This window comes from Lygodium microphyllum, chromosome 28 (genome assembly GCF_053477565.2).
Source record: "Lygodium microphyllum isolate KBCC chromosome 28, Lygodium_microphyllum_v1.1.10, whole genome shotgun sequence".
NCBI classification, from domain to species: Eukaryota; Viridiplantae; Streptophyta; class Polypodiopsida; order Schizaeales; family Lygodiaceae; genus Lygodium; species Lygodium microphyllum.
Genome location: NC_141162.1, coordinates 82,974,566 through 82,996,658, shown reverse-complemented (window position 1 = coordinate 82,996,658; position 22,093 = coordinate 82,974,566). Strand labels below are relative to the sequence as shown.

At 36.6% G+C, this 22,093-nt stretch overlaps 1 protein-coding gene across 3 annotated transcripts; it reads right to left on the bottom strand.

Annotated features, from left to right (window-relative positions):
- Nucleotides 1-13,668: 13,668 nt before the first annotated feature.
- LOC148011688 (polygalacturonase QRT3-like) lies at nucleotides 13,669-18,372 on the bottom strand. Of its 3 annotated transcripts, none has more exons than XM_087670682.1 (4): nucleotides 17,938-18,100; nucleotides 16,858-17,260; nucleotides 15,215-15,463; nucleotides 13,669-15,048 (listed from the first exon to the last, which is right to left on the bottom strand). In XM_087670682.1, exons 1-4 carry the CDS (start codon nucleotides 18,006-18,008, stop codon nucleotides 13,930-13,932), a joined length of 1,842 nt encoding a protein of 613 aa, XP_087526808.1. In that variant the 5' UTR covers nucleotides 18,009-18,100; the 3' UTR covers nucleotides 13,669-13,929. The 3 variants fall into 3 exon arrangements, with proteins under 3 accessions (XP_087526808.1, XP_087526807.1, XP_087526809.1); XM_087670681.1 differs by having other exon boundaries at nucleotides 13,670-15,048; nucleotides 15,215-15,466; nucleotides 17,938-18,099; XM_087670683.1 differs by lacking the exon at nucleotides 17,938-18,100 and adding an exon at nucleotides 18,128-18,372 and having other exon boundaries at nucleotides 13,672-15,048; nucleotides 15,215-15,466.
- Nucleotides 18,373-22,093: the final 3,721 nt, after the last annotated feature.

The following is a 22,093-nucleotide window of genomic DNA, read 5'->3' as shown; positions in this document are numbered from 1 at the left end:
TGGTCAGCTCCTAGGGTTGAAGAAACAACATGCAGTTGATGTTAGAAGAGTGGAGTTGCATGGATTGGTTGCATATATCGTTGGTGCTTTATGAGCAATTGAAAGTAGATGATCATCTTTTAGTCTCATTCAAATATGAATAATCTCCACCATTGACTGCTGCAGGCCATTCATTTACTTTTCAGATTGTTAGTTTTTGTCTTATACTTCATACTTAGTTACAATAGAATGGTAATATTTAGACTGGAGGCTTAGGTACTCTGATAGATTCTCGAGGAAGATGGAGCTAAGCTTATCTACATTGGTATGTCACAAAGAGACCAACATCTTATGTGATCCATGATGATGCCTAGAGGTCTGCACCTACAAGATGTATTGTAGGCCATTTTTTCATACTACAAGAGATGTGACTTAAGTGTTTGAGGTGTAACTTTATTTGTGTCCTTGATTTTTGTTTGCCATATGGTAGTGTTGTCACTAGCTTATGGATCTTTTTGAAGGCTCCAATAGCACCGTGTATCATCCACACTATCATTTCTATATGGGATCTGGTTATCCAACAGTGTGCTACCAAGAAGAGGCTGGTCCCTGTTTTATTGGTACAAGTTGGTTTACATTAGACAAAAAATATGATTCATGATGAGATTCTAAAGTTGAAAAGCTTGAAAAAGGCCAATTTGTCCGAATTGCATTTATTGCTGTGTGCCACCTCTCCTCTTGCTTCTTTTATTGCTTGATCCAATCTCCTTGGCTGACTTGTTCTAGTGAATCCTTGGATTAATTCCATGGCTAATGGAAGGAGACCATCAAATGCTAGCTTGGAATACTTGGTTCCATAGATTCTCAAAGAGGAAAAATTAGAGGAATAGAGAAGAATAGATAGAAGTAGAGAAGAATGAAGAGAAATAGAGTAAGATAGAATACTTATTTTAGGTACTTTTAGTAATATATAGCTTATTAAATCAACTAGCTTACGAGCATGCACCATGAATACCAATCTAACCAAGATGCCATCAAAACCTCCATCAACGGTTAGTGATTTAGTGTGTTTTGTCTTGTTTCCGTTTGTGTCCTCGAGTAGCTCAAATATATGGTAAATTTTTGAATGTGTTGTAGCATCATTAATGTTGTTTTTCTTGTTATAGGACAAACTTATGTGAGGTGCTTTTTTGGTGACAAATTTACTATCATAAGATGTTTGTTATCTTACAACTTGAATCACTATCATGTCATAGGAAAACTTTTGCAAAAAGTTAGTTTTTGAACGAAAGAGAACAGGAAATCCTTTATTTTTCATAAAATCAGTTTAGAAGTTCCCAAGTCTATACTAGAACACATCGTCACACATTGATTGATGTCCTTTCTTCTTTGCCTTTTGCATACTTTCCTAGCCTCTCATTCACACTTGACCAATGTTTGTAGCTTCTTGGTTTGTGTTTTGATAATCTTATTTGTCTCTATTTAGTCATAATAAGCTAAGGTTCGAAGGTTGACTAGATGCATTTTTCTTTAATCATTTGCACACTATATCTTTATTGACATAGGTGCATCTCCCTTCTGTCTTAGGATAATGGTGCTTTGAACAAAGAACAATAATCATAATACCAAATGGATGAGAACTTTCTTGTCATCACCTTACCAAGGGATATAAGCATGAAGGTAGTTTTGTTCACCTTTCATAGGCATGTAGAGAAGATCTAGAAGACATTGGGGTATGTGCTCAATGGAACACAAAGCACTTGACTTTCTCTAATTAAACAGGGTATCTAATATTGGCATGTTTCATCCTACCATGGCAATGAGATATGACAAATAAATATTTTGTTATATTTATTTTGTGATTGCAGTTGCATATATAATAATTCTCTTGATTCATCTTTACATATTACTCAAATCTTATTAAGCTTCCCCCCTCTCTCTCTCTCTCTCTCTCTCTCTCTCTCTCGTCCCCCATATGTGATTATGCATACCATACCTAAGCCAAAGCATATACTAGGGGCCCCTTTCCCAAATCCTATGATCTATTGTCTTAACACAAGTACCAATGAGGTCTTAGCGTAAGTTATAGGATGTGGGTATATGGCGCTCTCATCCCTCCACACAAAAACATGTTAAAGGAACAAGATGTGTGTGTGTATGTGTGACCCTAAGCCCTACTTCATGTGTACTACTAGCACAACTCAATGCAAAATCATATGAGGTTACCAAGGTAAAGATAGCTAGGACAGAGGGCAAACAAGCACTTTATCCAAGTGTTAAGAGCATCAAAGAGGAGCTTGAAAAGCCTGAGCACAAAGTTTCTTTGGGATCATTATGTATTTAATAACACTTAGCACTAAGTTGCTTTAGGATCACTACCTATTTAATAACGCTTGTAGGCTTATTAATTAGATTTTCTTTTATTCGTGCCATTGGCACTCCAAAGTGGATGGTAACTAGAATATTGATGTGTGTTGTTTTGCCTTGTGTATCTTTGAGACATCTAAAATAACATTGATACAACTTTATTTCTTTTGACAATCGCGTTGTTTTCTCAACCTTCCATTTCTTCATTGGAGTTATTTTCTCATGACTCACAAATTTTAGTGGCTTGCACAACTTTTTGCAAGGAAAAATGTAGTAAGGATGCATAATTCTACTAATCAAATGGTTACATATTCCTAGGCTATTGTGTGAATGCATAAGTAATATTGTATGGATTTACTTGGGTTAACAATCTCAATTTTTAGATAGAATTACAACATCATATTCCACTTTTTATGATTTGGTTAAAGATCAAGGTCTACCTTTTATAGTGACTCTTCTAGATGCAGCCATATCTCAGGATAAGCTAATCAAGGTTTTGGTGCACTTACTTGAGGATCTAGTTCGACCTTATATAGTAGTTGATCTACATGCTGACATATCTCAGGATAAGATAATCAAAGTGTTGTTGCACTTACCCTAGGATAAAAGCATTGGATGGGATGACCTAACCAATGAGTTTTCTTTGCAACATATGCAACTTAGTTGGCAACACCTTCAACCATTATGTGTGGAAGTTTCAACAATTCGGCATATACTTGCCTCTTGGAAAGAGAGTGCTATAAAATTGATTCCAAAAGTGTAGTTGCCTTATGCTCTTAAGCATAGGAGATTGATTTCTCCTATGGGTAGCACATATAGTATTTTTACAAAGTGTTGGCTATTAGATTGTATGATCACCTTCCTAATTGTCCATCATCCTCAATATGGGTTTAGCAAGGGGAGGAATAGTCTATTAATATCTTGAATGTGTAAGTGAGAATCGATCATGTGGCCAATATACAAATCAATACATGATTTGGTTGGACTTAGAAAAAGCCTTTGATTATCTAGAATGGTCTTGGTTTACCTAGCTTATGCAATGATGGGTCACTATTAGCATGGATTTTTCTTCCAAAGTTATGCTTAATGGTGGTTTAATAGAATCTTTCACCCTTTCTCGATCCCTTAGGCATGTCTACCTAGTGAACCCTTTGATGTTTTCTCTTGTCACTTATCCTATTTTGACAATATTACCACATTTGGCTACAAATGGGGATGTGATGGGCTTGTCCCTTTCCGCAACACAACATTTGATTGGTCAAGTCTTGGTTGATGATACATTTATGTTCTTCAAAGCTAATAAAGATAATCTTCACAAAGTAATGGAGATATGGGACTCGTTTGCACTTGCTTAGGGCTACATATTAATACCATCAAGCTTGGTCTTATCAATTGTATAGAGTAGGACTTATAGGTTTTGGGTTGGCAAGGGGAGGTGGTCACTAAGGGTAGTGCTATGAGACATTTGGGCTATCCCTTGGGCATGAATGTTTTGTCCAAGAAATTTTTTGAATGGATCTCCACATGTATTGCTAATAAGTTTTTCTATCAGAAATCACAAGCATGGCCTTTTCATGTGCACCTTAAAAATGTGCAAACAATCATGGTGTCAATTATTTTATATTATTTGCCATTGATCCCTTGGTCAAAGTCTAGTTTGTGAAAAATCATTGAATTTATTCACTTTATGCTTTGAGAAAATGATTCTATGCAATTTGGCATTTCTTGAATTTCTTTGAATCATATATGTAAATCGAAGAGAATGGGGGGAATAGCTATTTTTAATGTGGAGACACATGATTGCACTCTAATGGGCTTTGTTCGGAGCTGTGTGTTAATTAACAACTATCTATCATGAGATTCTTCTTTGAAGAATGGAGAAACTAGCATGGGAACACTTGGATTAAGCATCATGATGGCATACTATTAATGTTGATCAACTTGTTTGGCTCAAATCTCCCATGCTTTTGACTCATTTGGTCTTTTCTTGAAAAGTGGTGCTTGTAAAGTCTTATTGTCATCCACATGTTGATCATGCATATTAATATCTACAATATGACTTGTTGGCTATTTCAAGGCTTATTTCATGGGAAGGAAACCAGCAAGCTAGAGTTGTGTTGAATAGAATGGAAAGACTTGGGCTATTTATTATTATTGATGTGCTTTTTACTATGTGATCCATTGTGATGCCATTTCAGTCAATTTGTAGTTTTTTATTTCATGTTTCAAGAGGCTATTGTCACTTATGGGAAACCATTTCAACTTCCATGCATGTTTTGCAATACACCCCCCACCCCCCCCAAAATTGGGATAGTCCATGGCAAGATTGGAAAAGAAAAAAGCAATTTTTTTGTTATCCAATGCATATGTGAATTAGATACACCATTTTCCTAGTAGAGACTAGGAGTATCTAATAAGCAAGTGGTGTATTTTCAAAAGGAAAAAGCTTGGTGAAAATATGTGGTGATGGTGGCCTAGCTTATCAAAACTCCTTTCAAATAAAAAGTGTTTAATCTCTTGGAGAATACCCTCCCACACATACACACATCTCTCTCCTATTCTTTACTCTCCCACATGATAGCCTCTCTTGCTATATTTAATAAGCCACTCTCTCTCTCTCTCTCTCTCTCTCTCTCTCTCTCTCTCTCTCTCTCTCTCTCTCTCTCTCTCTCTCTCTCTCTCTCTCTCTCTCTCTCTCTCTACACACACACACACACACGTGTGTGTGTGTGTGTGTGTGTGTGTGTGTGTGTGTGTGTGTGTGTGTGTGTGTGTGTGTGTGTGTGTGTGTGTGTGTGTGTGTGTGTGTGTGTGTGTGTGTGTGTGTGTGTGTGTGTGTGTGTGTGTGTGTGTGTGTGTGTGTGTGTGTGTGTGTGTGTGTGTGTGTGTGTGTGTGTGTGTGTGTGTGTGTGTGTGTGTGTGTGTGTGTGTGTGTGTGTGTGTGTGTGTGTGTGTGAATCATGGACTACATTAAATGAGATAGGATGGAAAATCTCATTTGCACATTATTAGTTGAGGCATGTTGCTATCAATCATGCAGCATACTACCACTACCGGCTCTCTCAAAGAATGAATATTTGGAGTCATAAAGCACACGCGTGCACACACACACACACACACACACACACACACTCTCTCTCTCTCTCTCTCTCTCTCTCTCTCTCTCTCTCTCTCTCTCTCTCTCTCTCTCTCTCTCTCTCTCTCTCTCTCTCTCTCTCTCTCTCTCTCTCTCTCTCTCTCTCTCTCTCTCGCCCATCAACATCATAATGGTGGTGGGAGTACAACTATGATTGGCTTGCAACAAGTGTTTTCCGATGCTCATTCTTCCAACAAGAATAACCTTGGATCAAATTGCATATGGTGGGATACAAATCAAAATTGAAGAGAAGTTGTTCTTCACTTGCAAATCAAGGTTTTGTGGCAAAGAGGGTGTGTGTCCAAGCACGACCAACATGCACGGTGTTTCTTCCTTGGTGGTGATGGTTGCAATTGTTGTCAATGGTGTCAATGGCAAGAGGAGGTGGAGCAAGAGGAAGTGTGCCAAGCAATCCTACTATTCAATGAGGGGATCCTACCTCAACCTTAATGGGGGCCATGATCAAAGTTGTTGCTCTACAACAAGGGAGCATGACCTCCTCCTATGGCCCTTGAGTCTCTATTGTCTCTACCATGAAGTATGAGGCCTATCTCAAATCAAGACATCAACCTTACCCCCTCTACTCAACAACAAAGGTATCAAAATCCTTAACAATGTTTAGAATATGATCTCTAGAATATCAAGTTGAAATGAGAGAGAGAGAGAGAGAGAGAGAGAGAGAGAGAGAGAGAGAGAGAGAGAGAGAGAGAGAGAGAGAAGCGACATTTGCTCCCACAATCTTCTTCTATGTTGCCTCATCTTCTTTATTGAGAAAGGTGTGCATTAATCTTATTGTATATTTTTTCATGTGATTTGTGTCCTAGTCCACATACCACACATTAAGTTCCACAACCATTGAGCTCTCTCGATGCAATGTAAGATATGCAATGCAAGATGTGTAATGCAAACATCTCTCAATAAGCAAGATGTATAATGTAGACCTCTTTCTCATCAGCATGTTGAACTTTGCTTGTAATCATGAGCTTTTTAATGTGTGTGTGTGTGTGTGTGTGTGTGTGTGTGTGTGTGTGTGTGTGTGTGTGTGTGTGTGTGTGTGTGTGTGTGTGTGTGTGTGTGTGTGTGTGTGTGTGTGTGTGTGTGTGTGTGTGTGTGTGTGTGTGTGTGTGTGTGTGTGTGTGTGTGTGTGTGAGAGAGAGAGTCTATGTGTGTGTGTGTGTCCATGTGTGCATGTGCACCTATAACACACATGCACACGCACACGCACACGCACACACATGTAAACAAACAAGAGGGGAGTGAGATAAAGCAACTAAGAGCACACACATATACAATGGAGACTTGATAACACAAAGAAGTAGGGTTAAAATCTTCCTTATTTTTCTTTCTTCTTCTTCCACATAAATGATAGTCTACAATATGATAAAAGACATATGAAAATACTAACATATATGTATATGTGATCACTAAGTGTGAATCTGCTAAGGATAGACAAGGTATCACAATGAATGTGCATAACCAAGAGTGGACTACATGAGCTATAGAATCACTAGCATGTCCTCCATATCAATCACCTAACATGCCAATAAGTAAAGTCATGCTACACTGCCAAGGTGTCTAGAGTGGATACCAACTCATATGGAGCTCACATCTCAATGCTCTCCATTGAGCTCAGCATATGATCACAATACCTCCATCACTATCACATACATATAGTTGAGTGATCAAAAGGCACCTTCAAACCCAATGCTAATAAGGTATTCAAAAATCTTGCCATACAATGCCCTTCATGTTTGCTTCAGCCCATATAAGGCCTTACGAAGCCTGCATACATAATCAAGATAACTCTTATCCATATAACCAAGTGGCTACTCCACATAAAACTTCATCTTGTAACTCCTCATGCGAGAAGGCATGTTTAACATCTATCTGATGCATGATCCAACTCTTCGATGCTAAGACAACCCTCACAATATGATTTATCTATTGAAGCAAAAGTTTCCTTATAACTAATGCCATGAGTCTGCACATACCCTTTGGTAATTATACTTACATTATAGCATGTAATAGATCCATCAAACTTACAACTTGTAAACGACCAATGGGTTTCTTACCTTCATGTAAAAAGTACCAAGCTCCATGTGTTGTTTGCATTGAGTGCACTGCTTTCTTCATCCATAGCATTATCCTCATACTCATTTTCACATTGCATCCTCAAAAATTAGTGGGCTCTACATCTTGCACAACCTTGGTATGTATGCATAATGATAAGCTATATAGCTCTCATATGTCAATCATTGCATTGGCTTTTTCACTCTAGTTGAACTACATGGACCTGGATCAGTACTAGGTGACTTAGTACCCTCTTGTGCCTTACACTAGGTGACTAGCTATAATCCCAAACTCTTCATCAAAGCCTCTCTCGGAGCAATATGAATCCACATCAACATGAGAGAAACCTGATGATACATCAACCATAACATGTGAGTCTCCAACCTTCTCCTTACCTTTTCTTAACATCTCTGATGTACTTGGTGGAGTAAATTTTGATAGCAAGCTACCACTATAAGGTCTATCAATAGACCCATGACTAGGACACTTATGTAACCCACTCAATGTTTATGATTGTTGACCTATTTTCTATATAGCTACACTTTTATGAATATCAACCTAGTTGTATCCTTCACACTACTATACCAACTATTCATTTCATCAAGACAACATCTATGCTAACTCCTAATTCATGTGTGATAGGGTTATATCATATATATCCCTTTTACTTAAGGGAGTATCCCAAAAATACACAATTTTCTTCTTTGGAATTCAATTTAGTATACAACTCATCACGAATATGCACATAAGCAATGTAGCTAAATACACATTTTTCTTCTTTGGGATTCAATTTAGTATACAACTCATCAAGAATATGCACATAAGCAATGTAGCTAGATACTTTCAAATGGGATAAATTTAGCTTTTTACATGTATATTTCTCATGAGGTGTCGTACCATGTACAACAACTGTGGTTTTCATTTTCATACCTATATAATAGTAGCAACTCCTTCAGTCCAATAATGATGAGGCAAGTTTCTTTTAGACATCAATGCATGAGTCATCTTTTCAATACACCTAATTTTTTGCTCAACAACTTCATTTTGCTACAGAGTATATCTATATGTAAACTACCTTTGAATGCTAGTTTTCTATAAAAAACCAAAAAACTCATTGGAAAAACATCCTCCCTCTCTGTTCGACCTTAGATATTTAATATGAAACCATGTCTCCTTCTTAACCAAAGCTTTAATGCTTTTAAAGTGAGTGAGTCACTTTTCTCATGCATAAAATAAATCCATACTTCAAGTATAACCATCAACAAAGGAGATATAATAGTTCCAAGCACTCAAAGTTGCACTTCGTAGGACCCCACAACATCAGAAAATGTATCAACTCAACTGGCTTCATGCATACATGCTTTCATGTGGAAATGCATACATGCCTTGCCTACTTTCCAAATTGACATGCTACACACACCTTATGCATCCCATGAACTTCAAGGATCTATTTTAACTTTATATTTTTTTAGACACTACACATTTACATGACCAATCCTCTTATGCCAAATTTCAATATTGGCCACAATATATGAACCTTGTACAAACATAGCAACATCCATTCCAGACAAACATACATCAAGAGCAAGTAATTTGCCAACATGCTTATCTTTTGCAATCAACTTGCAACCATTTCTAGAGTCCTCCATATAATAGCTATCATACATAAATCGAACTTGCAATCTTTGTTATACCATTTAACAAAACAAAACCAAGTCCTTATTTATATTTGATACATGAATTATATCAACCAAGTATTTTATTTTATCATCCTACATATTCAAAGGAACATCTTCAATGTTAGTAATGGAGTGAGTTGTATCATCCCCGGTCTCCGCATAGCTTGGAGATTCTAGGCTACACCTCTCTCTAAATAACCACTCTCCATGAGAAGTCATGTAGTTAGAGGAACTTGAGTCTACATAGCATACATTATTCTTAGATGAACCATTAGCAATCATAGTATTCATAAAATCCTGCATGACATATAGTTGCTCACTTGTCTCATCATTGTTTCTACTAGTGGAAGCAAAATTACATTGCTTCTTTTTTACATTTCTAATTTCAGCCTTCTTTTTGAAACAATTCTTAAAAATGTGGGATTTCTCACCGTAATGCAACATTTCCTATTATCGCCAAAGTTTTGTTGTCTATTAAAACCTACAACTTGCCCTCCTTGGCTTTTCTTTCATGGGAACTATGACCTTTGCTAATAGAGTAAAATACATTTTTAGAATTGTTCTTGATTTGAGAGGAAGAGGAATTCAAGCAAAGATTCTTCTCCTCTAAGTAATAGCATAGAGATCAAACTTACAAAGTCAAGGATATCATTTTTGGTATTCATAGATGACCTAAGGCTCTTATATTAATCTCCAAGTCTATCTAAACATGCACACATAATATCTCATCAACAATTGCTACACTGATAGATCCAATACTTCTACAACACTCTTGATTTTTAGTGAATAATCATTTATAGATAGATTTTCTCTTTTAACTTAATTCAACTCTAAATTGAGCCAAAACTTTCTCACCTTTGTGCTTACTTCAAACAACTTTGCTAGATTCTTTTATACAATAGCGGGGGTTCAAAATTCCTATAAGTAGCCCATCATACTATCTATGACACTCAAAGACACAAGTGATACATTAGTTTAGTTTGTGTCTACTCCCAATCCTTCTTAGCCTTTATCTGTTTTGCAATAGTATTTCAGAGAAGAAATTTGTGTTATGAAAATTGCTATGAAAGTAAGATGATTTTATGCTTATTTATTTTTATCCATTTTGCATTATATTTTTATATTTAAGATACATTGAAAAGTATCCTTTTCGTGCTTCTTTATTCTTTGTTTCAATGCATACTTTTGGCTTATTAATTTCTAGATTCTATGAAATAAATCTATTTTAACATTTACAAAAATAATAATCTTGCCCTTTAGACCTTGCATGAATCTTACAAATAAATTAATAAATTACACGTATGATATATTTGTGCTAGAAAGCACCCAATAATAAATAATTCTTACACATTAAAATATTCTTCACAAAATATTTATTCTACATAACTTCATCTAATTATCTTCTTGCCACAACACAAATTACATTAGTTCCTTGCCATCTATAGGCACAATGCAACCGATGGTGCTATACACAATGCCATATGTAATGTCACTATTACGTTATATATAGCCCCCAAGCAATGTTATGATAATGCTATTAGAATAAAATAATTTTATATTCATTTATTTTTATAAAATTTTTGTCTACTTACCACATGGTAGTGACTTGTGATACATGGCATCGCATATAGGACTCGTCGGCGTGCCTAGTAGATAGAAGACGGGGAACTAATAAGTTTTGTGTTGCGATGAGTAAATTATTAGACAGAGTTATGTTGAGTATAATTTAATGTATAAAAATTATTTATTTTTGGGCATTTCATAGCACAATTATTGTATTTTTGAATCTCTCTACCATGGAGATATAGTATGTATATACATAGAATTTATTTATTTGATTGTAAAATTTGTGCAAAGTCTAAAGTGCTAGATTATTATTTTGTAAACCTTAGAATGGAGTTATTAGCAATTAATAGGCCAAAAGCAAGTATTCAAATAAAGAAAGCAAAAAACCTAAAAATGTGTTTTCTTGAGCATAAAAAGATAATGAAAAATCGCACATACATGCATGGAAAAGGTGCTCACCGATGCCCTCTTAAACTTTCATGTAGGATAATTATCCTTATCAAGATTCTCACTAATAATATGGTTGAAAATGTTAGACATTCTAGCAAGACAAGCAACCTTGCAAAACCTACAATCTACAACCAAGCCAATATGAGGTGCAGTACAACCAAAGCATGTAGCCTTTTCCACTGATAGTACAACAATAACTATAGTTTGTAATCTACATGCAAATGTCCTCTATCTCTACAACCCAACAAACACCCAATACTTAACAAATTCAAAATTTGCAACCTCTACAAAAATTGTTATCAATCAACTTGTAGGACCAAAATAGATGCCAAAACAACCTCAAATAGAAATAATCACACTAGTAGTAAGGCCTAAATCACTTATCGCCACACACACACACACACACAGAGTTCTTCATACTCACCAAGTTTCATTGCAATAGGAGAACACAACTCTACCAGCCCTTGGAACCTCCTATGGCTACATTCCAAGGCAAACTGAACAATATGGAAGAGCTTCTTACCTTGCTAGCTTAGTTTCACACTCTTTCTTTTTCTCATTCTTCAATCAAGCTTCTTGTAGTTGTGTGATAGCTCTAATACCATGTAAATAAAATTTAGAAGGAAGAGACATGAAGCAACCAAGAGCACACACAAATACAATAGAGACTTGAGCACACAAAGAAGCCTTAGTCTATAGTATAATAAAAGGCTAATATGAAAGTATTACAACATTTATACATATGACTACTAAGTGTGAGCCAATTAAGAATAGATAAAGCGGCACAATGAATGTACCACAACCAAGAGTGGTCCACATGGGCTATATAATCATTGGCATATCATCCATGTAAGTCGCCTAATATGTCTATGAGTAAAGTCTTATCACATCACCAAGGCATGTAGTGGATGCCAACTCATGTGGAGCTCAACATCTTAACAATGCGCACACATGCATACACATACACATAGAGCCTCATTCCCTTTCAAAAAACATTACACTTCTCCATAAGTCCAAAGGCCCCATCTTCCTCTTAAAATGCCTTAATCTTGGCCATCCTACCCAAACGAGAGAGAGAGAGAGAGAGAGAGAGAGAGAGAGAGAGAGAGAGAGAGAGAGAGAGAGAGAGAGAGAGAGAGAGAGAGAGAGAGAGAGAGAGAGAGAGAGAGCATTTGTATATGCAAGTGATGCTTCTTGAAGCTTTACTTATATATTTATTAAAACCTTGACCACTTTATACTCATTATAATTTCGCGGTACATGAGTAAGTTTTGAGCCATACTATTCTCCCACTAATTGGATTAAAGAAACAAAACTAACCCCTAATGGTTATGAGTCTAGGCTTGTCCTTATCTTTGGTAAATGTGTTCACAAACTAATATCTACATATAATTCATAGTATCCATGTGTGCACGAACCTTTACAACTTCACCTACATCTCTATGCACATAGGTCTATCAACAAAGAAAGAGAATATGAACTCAAGTTGTTCAATCTTTATACATCTAGCCTAAATATGTATGTAGAACACGATGTGACACACATTCCCTTCGTGTTTTGTTACCAAGAGAAGAATCCATACTACCCACAAAATACAAAGCTACTAAGGTATAAGTAGCTTTACAATGACATGCTTTTGCATAGATTTGATTGAAAAATGAGGGGCCAATAGAGGACACTAAAGGATGCATTGTTTGAAGGTCTTATAAAAATGAAGAAATTAAAAATATGAATAGTTTGACTCACATAAAATCCACCTTCAATATTTAAGGATTTTTGTATGTTTCAAGTAGCTTAAAATTTATACATTACATATGGAGCACTCAATTTGTTGCCACTATCAAGGGCTATAAGGACACACTATATTCATTAAATGTGAAACTACATTTATGTGGTAGCAAAGGTTGCAAGCATGTATATAAATATGTATGAGGGCAAATAATGACAGGAGAGAAGTTAAGGCAATTAATCTTTTTCTCTTTTAGCACGTTCTCTCTCTCTCTCTCTCTCTCTCTCTCTCTCTCTCTCTCTCTCTCTCTCTCTCTCTCTCTCTACACACACACACACACACACACACACACACACACACACACACACACACACATTGTGCCATTTTGAGAGTCCTAAGGGCATTTGCCCTCAATATTTGGTGATCACGTAGGTTGATCTTGTGAAGCTCTAGTTGGTAACAATGCCATCAACCTTGAGTTGTAGTCTAGATTGTTTGTGCAAAGTTTTCAAGGATACCATTAACACATGAAGAGGTAACTAATAAATAAATTTGTGAATTTCTTAGTGATGCATGTGAAATGTGTTGGAAGAGAGGAAAGCATTTGAAAACCTTAGTTCCAAGGAGCATATTGAAGTAAAATCATTTCATAATCATTTTTAATTAAATAACCAATCAACTCAAATGATGATGTTTCAATGATAGAGGTAGAGGTATAAAACCTCATTACGGTAATTGAACAATGAGTAGATTCATACTCAACATGAATATATCATGTAAAGTTGGCCATATGTGCAAAATATGTACATTTGGCAAATCAAGGTCAAAATAGCACGAGTAAGGTCCTTAAAGGCCACTTACTTTTTGTGTTCTTTTTGGTAAATTACAATGTTGTTCATTGAGAAGTTACAAGTAAATGTTGTGGCTTTCACATGAATAGATTTTTGAATTTACTATTGATATAAATGGGTAGTACTTTTGTCGGTGCCACCATAAAGGCTTTGATCTATGGATACTGCTATAGTGGCATAAGTGGGTGTGTTTGAGACAACAATAACAACATTATGTGTGATGGATTGTAATGCATGCCGAGGGAAAGAGTTAGAGGCACTATTATTAAAAGGTGCATTATGATTCATGGTGGATGATGAAAAGAAAGAGTATTGAACATGTGCAGGAGGGTTAGAAAATAGAAGTGTTTGGGAAAGATCCACTGTCCAGTTTGTACCAAACCCTACAGTAGTAGCACGTGCTCGTGTGGACCTTAAGGCCATGCCCCTAGCAGAATTCCCATCAACAAAAGATTGAATGATAGATGAGAAATTACCATCAAGTCGCACAATAGGCATCCCTTTTCCACTACCACAAAACATATTGTTGGTGATGGTCAACCCATCCACACTAGGTGAGGTCCCTCTAGGGATAGCCCTAAGGAGAACATATGCATCACCCAAGAAGAAGCTATTTGTAATGCTTACTTGTCTTGACTCCTCTAAGACAACACCAGTGAAATCCATATAACATGATAGTAGCCTTGTTTGGTCAGCTCCTTGTCTCAATATGATCCCAACCCCTCCAAACCCAGTGGCTTTATTATAGCAATGTACACCAGTGATCATATTGGCTTGACCCTTGATGTCTATTCCAGTTTCAGCTGAGAAGATGACCACATCAGTGATAAGATTATCATTTCCAGCAAGAACAATGCCAGTGCCACTAAAGTTTCGTTCATTTGGGTCAGACCCTGATGTGATGTGCTGCCCTAAAAAGGAATTATGGATTAGAGTTTCATGCCCTCCTTGAACAGAGATGCCCACAGTGCTAAAATGTGTTATGTAACAATTTTCAATTGTTGTTCTAAGAGGGTTCAACAAGAGTATTCCTCCTCCCGAATAGTTGGCATCTAGCATGAGATTACGTAGTACAATATTTTCAAATACTGGCAATGCTTGACTTTGTGCCATCTTTCCCTTCAACCTATCCCATTCGTCTCTTAGGCTAGAAGATGCAAGTTCAATTAAGAATCCATCTAATGGAAAGGAACTTGAAGCTCGTATTGTGCCTCCATGAATCTGACAAAGTTTCACAAAGTTAATATAGATGTGGTCCTTGAAATGAATAGCCATTTATATTGGAAAAAAGAAAAACTCATAATATTTTTTTGTCATGTTGTTGAATCTAGGCCTATTTTTTATGTGCATTTGAGAGAGAGAGAGAGAGAGAGAGAGAGAGAGTTACAAGAACATTGCCACCACCCACATCAGGGATGGTCAAGGGCTTTGAGATCACATACTGGCCTCCTCCAAGGTGAACTTCTGCACCCCCCATGTCAACCACCCCAGCCATCAATAAATGAGTGGATGATACCTCAAATGCTTGGTTGATAGTGTTTTGAATGGCAGTGGTGCTATCAGTGCCACCCGATGGATCAGCTCCATTTTCAACAACATAGAAAATGCGATTCTTATTGAGTTGACCTGTTGGTTTCTTCTTTTGTTTGAAATCCCATAACAAAAAAGAGAAGTTAGTGATAATGTAGTTTGAACTTGATTTCAAAGCAAATGTCCAAAATGATAAACAAATAAACATTATTACAAGTAGGCCTAAAAAGAGCCTTAAATACCACAACTTGACCTCTCTATGTTCTTCCCACTACAACTCATCCATTCAAAAAAAATGTAAGCAAAACAAAAAGATAGACACACCCCATTATTACCTTAAAAAGTCCATTCATAATCTTACATTTGTGCTTCAAGTTATTGGATACCAATAACATGCAAATGAAAAGAAAAAGCATTTGCCATTCTTTATATTCAAGTCAAATGAGGCACTAGCTTTCACACTTTGACTTGTAAAAATTTAGTTACTTTTAAGTAATCAAATCAATCAAAAGAAGCATAAAGACTCACAAAAGGTGGACCACCAACTCCATGTTGATGTTCCATTGAACATTGGCTAATGCATAATGGCCATAAAAATGTTGCACCTTTTAGTTAAAGTGCCTAAGGGTAATGAGTAACTATTTTGGTGTCACTAACAAGTTAAGTGTATCACTACTCTTCGTGTTATGGAAGTCAAACAATACTGTCAATTTGAGAGCAAAATTAACACTTACACTGATGTCACACCTTGCTTATTGTATCAAAAGACTGATCTCAAGTTATCTACCACCATTATTAGTGCCATTAATCATGATGCCTTGTGGGTCCTTAAAAGTGAGCATGTTGTGGAACTTCTTCAAAATGGTGATTGTGAAGCATTCTTGCTTTATACCATTTTACACCTTTTTTTTTACTACACATGGAAATACTATCAACATAAGCACATATGAAATTGTGGGATGAAGACAATGATGATGGAGCTATTATGTGCCATGAATTTTAGGAGAAAGTCACAACTTTCATTTGTTGAACTTGAGTTTAACAATTGCAAGCTAGGTTGCTGGGTGTGGAAGTTGGTGGTCTTTAGGCTAGAAAGATCTTTTAGGGTTATGGGCCATGCTTTTTGTTGAGTTTTATTAGGGTATGTTCTCCCCTCGTACAAAAAGCTTTAACTTAAGGCTTGTGGAAGAATTAAAATTAAATGTGTTTTTGTCACTTCTACCACTAAGAACTTTGTTGTATGTAGGTTTTGAAGATTTTATGGAGAGATTTTTGAATCAAAATGCATAACTCTAGTAAATTTATGACTAAAGAGTTTGTATGTTGTAAGGTTTTGTTCATGTTGACAACCTGAAGTTTTCTTGAAGAACTTGTAATTCATTTCAGGCACTTGATCTTCCTAGACTTGCTTTGCCAAGATTCACTCACTCACTCTCTAAAACAGGCAAATACACACAATTAGATTCTATCTTATGAATTATGTTTTATATGTACAAATACCTTGTTGCTTTGGGCGATGGTTGATTGCGTGTGTTCCCACATCGACGCAGCCAACAGTCTGGCCTCCTGCACATGATCTCCATCGCCACCACCACTGACACGGACATGGGGATCACCATTCACCGATCGCCTCCGGAGTTGCTTCGATAGGTCCTGCAGGTTGTTGGGCTGAGGCCAATACCTCCCCCTCCCCCCGGATGCCCTCTGCAGCATCACATTCTTGAACATGCCTGTAGCTGCCCCCTGCTCAGTTTGCTGACCGCCATGGTCGCTCGAGGCTGCATTGATGCTGCTCAGCAGGCCTGCATATGCCACCATGCCCACCAGCAGCAGCACGCTGAACCTCTTCCATGACCACCTCATCTTCGCCCCCGCCGCCTCCATTATCCTTACCGCATAAGCCCTGCTAATTCACCCCATTAATCACCCTCATGATTGGCTTGGGAAAAACAGGAATCAAGCAGCCATCATTAAGTAAGGCAATACTACTTAGAGAGAGAGAGAGAGAGAGAGAGAGAGAGAGAGAGAGAGGTTCTGATTATCATTATCCTTACGTAAGGTAATAATTAGAGAGAGAGAGAGAGAGAGAGAGAGGCTGTGATTATCAAGGTAATTAGAGAGATGCTTTTGATTATCTTCAATTCAGGTCTTCAGGCAATTCATGAGAGGTGTCTTCATTCACTATCTTTAGGGATGAAAGCTCAATTATGGCATGTTACATCGCTGGGCAGCAGATCAAGACACATTGAGTTTATTCACGTGTCTGACAGAGAACCACTTGTATGCATGCCTATTCCATGCCATACTTCCTACTTCCAGACATGGAAGACTAAACAGCTCCCATGCTTAAGTACTTAATATGTGTCAGCTCAACTTGGAAGTATAATTTGATCAATCGTACCAGTACAGTTTGATCTAATGGCTGCTTAAGTACAGTATCTGAACATACTATGCCAATGGAGAGTGGAGCATATGCTTGACATTTGAGCATAATTTCATCATATTATGCAATACAAGCAGCAGAAATCTGATCATGATCTATACATGGATGTAAGAAATGCAAAGTGCAAGCATGGCTACCTTAGTTGTGACCTGGCTTGACAAATGAGCAGCCAAAAGAATTGGATTACAATGTGGGGAAGGAGGGACATGGTCAGGCTTTCTTTTCTTCTTCTGGTTGGGCGCCAGGTCTGTGCAAGAGACTGATCCAAAAATCAGGAGGCAAAAGGATAAGGATGGGCTTGCATGGAGGCAAGGAAGGAGAGCTTACCTCGATTATATATCTGAAAGGAATGAGGTCCCCCCAAATTAAGAGAGGAGGCGCAGCTCCTGATTAAGGGGAAGGATTGGTTTGCTGGGCGTGGAGAGGATTTCAGAGCACCCTTCAAAGCAACGGATGAGCAGCAGTAATGGCGGCCTCCTCTCTCTCTCTCTCTCTCTCTCTCTCTCTCTCTCTCTCTCGGTGGTTATGTCTTATGTGTGTGCTTCCCTTGCTCGGCTATGAAGCAAGGCTTTGCCTTCACTTTGTATTCAAATCCTCCCCCCCCCCCCACACTCACCCTAGAATATCATGCTAAGGGAATGAAGCCCTTTCTTTTCAACCCAGTAAAAAGAACATGAATTCACCCCCAAACATTAAACAAAAAGTCAAGTCCTAAAAGCCATTTTCTTGTTTGACACCTTCCCAGATCCTTAGATTGACAGATCAACAACATCAACAAGGAAGAACAAATACACCCTAGATCAACAACATCAACAAGAAAGAACAAACATACCCTTTCATATAGATATTGACATATGAGAGAGAGAGAGAGAGAGAGAGAGAGAGAGAGAGAGAGAGAGAGAGAGAGAGAGAGAGTGTGTGTGTGTGTGTGTGTGTGTGTGTGTGAAGGTGTGGACATGTGAGAGAGTGAGTGAGATTGTGTGTAGGTATGGACATGTATGTATGTGTGTATTGATGTGTACAACAACAATGAGTAAAATATTGGATAGCAAGCCTTCTTTTCTCCCCCTTTTGACAACGCGATGAATCTAACTTTGCCCAATATCTCACACTATTGTTATGAGTAAAAAGACTTTGCCAATCAATCAATTATTCAACCCAAGAAATTGAAGCAAAAGCAAGATGATGAGGCTTGAATCTTTAAGGAAAATTGGACCACTTTCATGCAAAAAAAAAGGAACACTCTAATTGCCAAGAATGACATTTTCTCCTTCACTTTTGTTTAAAAAACTACAAAATAAACTAAAGTAAATCAATATTGACTCTATATCTTCTTACTAATCTCCATTTTCAAAGTGGACCTTCTTACGAACTCCATTTTCACAGCGATATTTACATCATATATATGCAACAAAGGCGGAAAGAAAACCCATTCAACCTGTAGTTTTGCCAATAAGCAAATCATATCCAACCTTAAAAGGCATAGAAACACAACTTAAAGTTTCTCATAAGGATAAGTATTTCTCTAGTACAATTAGCAAGAAGCTTATCAATCAATACTTTAGGGAGTTCTATAGGAGTAGTTATATTTATGTTCTTTCATAGATGCAAGATTACCCTAGCTCTCATTAGGTTCCAAAGCTCTAGTGAGGCCTAGTCTAGCTCTAGCAACCCCTTGGTCTTTCTTTTTGTATGTCCCTCCAAGGGCCTAGCTCCTTAGGGAGAATCTAGATTTAGTCTTACATTACAACAAGCAAGCATCCAAACTACCCCAATTCTCTACACTTATTCAACAATAAAAGCTGCTTTATTTTCTTAACTCAAGTTATACATTGTATCACAAATCCTTATTACAAAGTTATCTACCACTTATTATTTTTATTCACCCTTTTCTTTTCACTAGGCAAACATGACTTACATGAGTCAATAGTAGGCATTTCAATTTTTTGAATTTGTTATGGAGGTGGGTTTGATTATAATTTATTTAGTTTGTCGTTTTTGTCCAAACAAATGAATAGTATTTTTCACCTTTTTCCTTATGCTTGTTACCATCACAATGGCCACTCATAAGGATCAAAAGTTTATGGTTGGCAATGATGGAAACTTGCCTCACTTTTCTTCATCCTTATTAAATTATTTTCTAATTATATTGTACTATTGCTTCATTTTGATACACTTGTACTTAGACAAGTTCACTATACGTTTATAAGTATTTTCGTACAACAAACAGAATATTATATATTCATATCCTTGCAATCATTCCACTTTTTGTTTTCATTATGTTTTTTCTATCTTCATTATACAATAATCTTAGCCATTGCAACAAATTTTTGAAACACTTCTAAGAAGTTCAAACATTAATGGTTAGTGACCCCCTTATATCCCACTTCTAAAAGAAGGTAGAAATGTGAACCTTCATACTCAAGTGTTGAAAATTTTGATCGGGTTTGGAATAGGGGGGGTAAGATAATCCCACTTCTAAAAGACGGTAAAAATGTAAACCTTCATACTCGAGTGTTGAAATTTCTGATTGGGTTCGAAATACGAGGACTAAGATAAAAGGGTCAGCCTAGTTCAAAGGAACGTATTTGAGGTATTAAACCCACTTTTTTACAATGTTTCCTAATTATTACAAAATTTTAAGATTAGATTACAAACATAAATGAGGGTTGGGCTTCATATGCACAATTTTGGATAATTCTATCTTAATCCAACTTTTTCAAAATTTTCGAGATGTTACTTTTTTTGCTATGTTCTTGTTAAACTCAGGATCAAAATAGCATTATATTAACATAAAGACATTTGGACTCTTAAACGTAATGTAACCAAAGAAGTATATTTGTTTCGTAGCTTGCACCCTTTCTCACATCATTCATCAAGTTTGTTCAAGTACACATGTGGTTTTAATGTTTCTTGCATAATGATGCAATTGAACAAATTGAAGGTTTTAATGGGTTGCTTGACTGAAATCACCATTGCTTCCACATGATGATGTATGAACCACAAAAAGGACCTATTTAGTGAGGCTATTTGGATAAAAAATGGTCTATTTTTGTAAACTTAATAAATGTGTTTCGGCTAACTTTCATGCATTTAACATATGCATCATGTCTTTACCAAGTTTTGGAGCTTCTTCATTGAATCATAACCAAAACAAGCTTCATTCATTCCTTGGTCACCTTAACCCATGGTAGCATCTCCTTCCATAATTAAAGTTTTAGTATGTTTTGTAATCATTTGCTATCTATTCTCAATTGTACACTCTAATCATGTTGCACTATGTTTCAAGTGTATGCTATAGCCTAGCAAGTGAATGGAAATAATGATACTTTGATAATAATAGGTCATGCTTTCTTCAATAAGGTGTAGTGAGGGAGTACATGAAAAAAAAGGGGAAACATGCCATGAAATATCCATTTCTAGATCACCAATCTCTATAAGTATTGAGAAGTAATCAAGGATCCTTCTCATTTCTAAACAAAAGTAAGTGAACTTTCATGTACTTCTAAAGTGGTACACATGGACAACAATGATATGAAATAACCTTATTTGATGTATGCATATGAAGGTATAGAAAGTTTAAGTGACATATAATTTGAATAATGGTATTGCAAAAGTGTTAAGTCATGTTAGGACTTAGTTCATCTAGATGGTGTCTTATGCTAGGATTGTGATTAGATTCATGTTAGGTGCTTTCTAATGTTGGTAAGTTTTCCTCTTCACCTCCTCTCCATCTTTTGAGAGAATGGGTATGATGCACGTCTATAAACTTCAACTACTATTAGGTTAGTCAGGGGGATTTCAAAAACAAATGATTTTTCGAGTCCTTTAGCTAATGATATATTAGTAATTATGAAACTGTGTACACAAGTTTATACATTGTGAATAGATTCTTTCTAAGTATACTTTAGATGATGGTTTCTCATGAGGAGACCCAGAGGAGACCAAGTTTCCATGGAAGAATGTGGTTTGATAAATGTCTAATTAAGAAGAGATGCCATCGTTTTCTCTCACAAAATGTTTATATACATTTTAGCGCCATTTGAGTTACTATAAGCGATTGCATTAACTTCTTAGACCTATAAAATAATAGTCCCTAGAGAAAAGCCATATTGGGATGGCTAAAGACTTGTTGAATTGTGAGAGGATTCATTTTGCATTATAGGAGTCCCACTTTTGATAGACTGTAATGAAATTGTTTTGGCATACATGTGCATGTATGTGATTAGGTGAAAATGGTGATAAGATGTGCATTTTCATTCAATACACTATCAAATTAAAGTTAAACTGCAT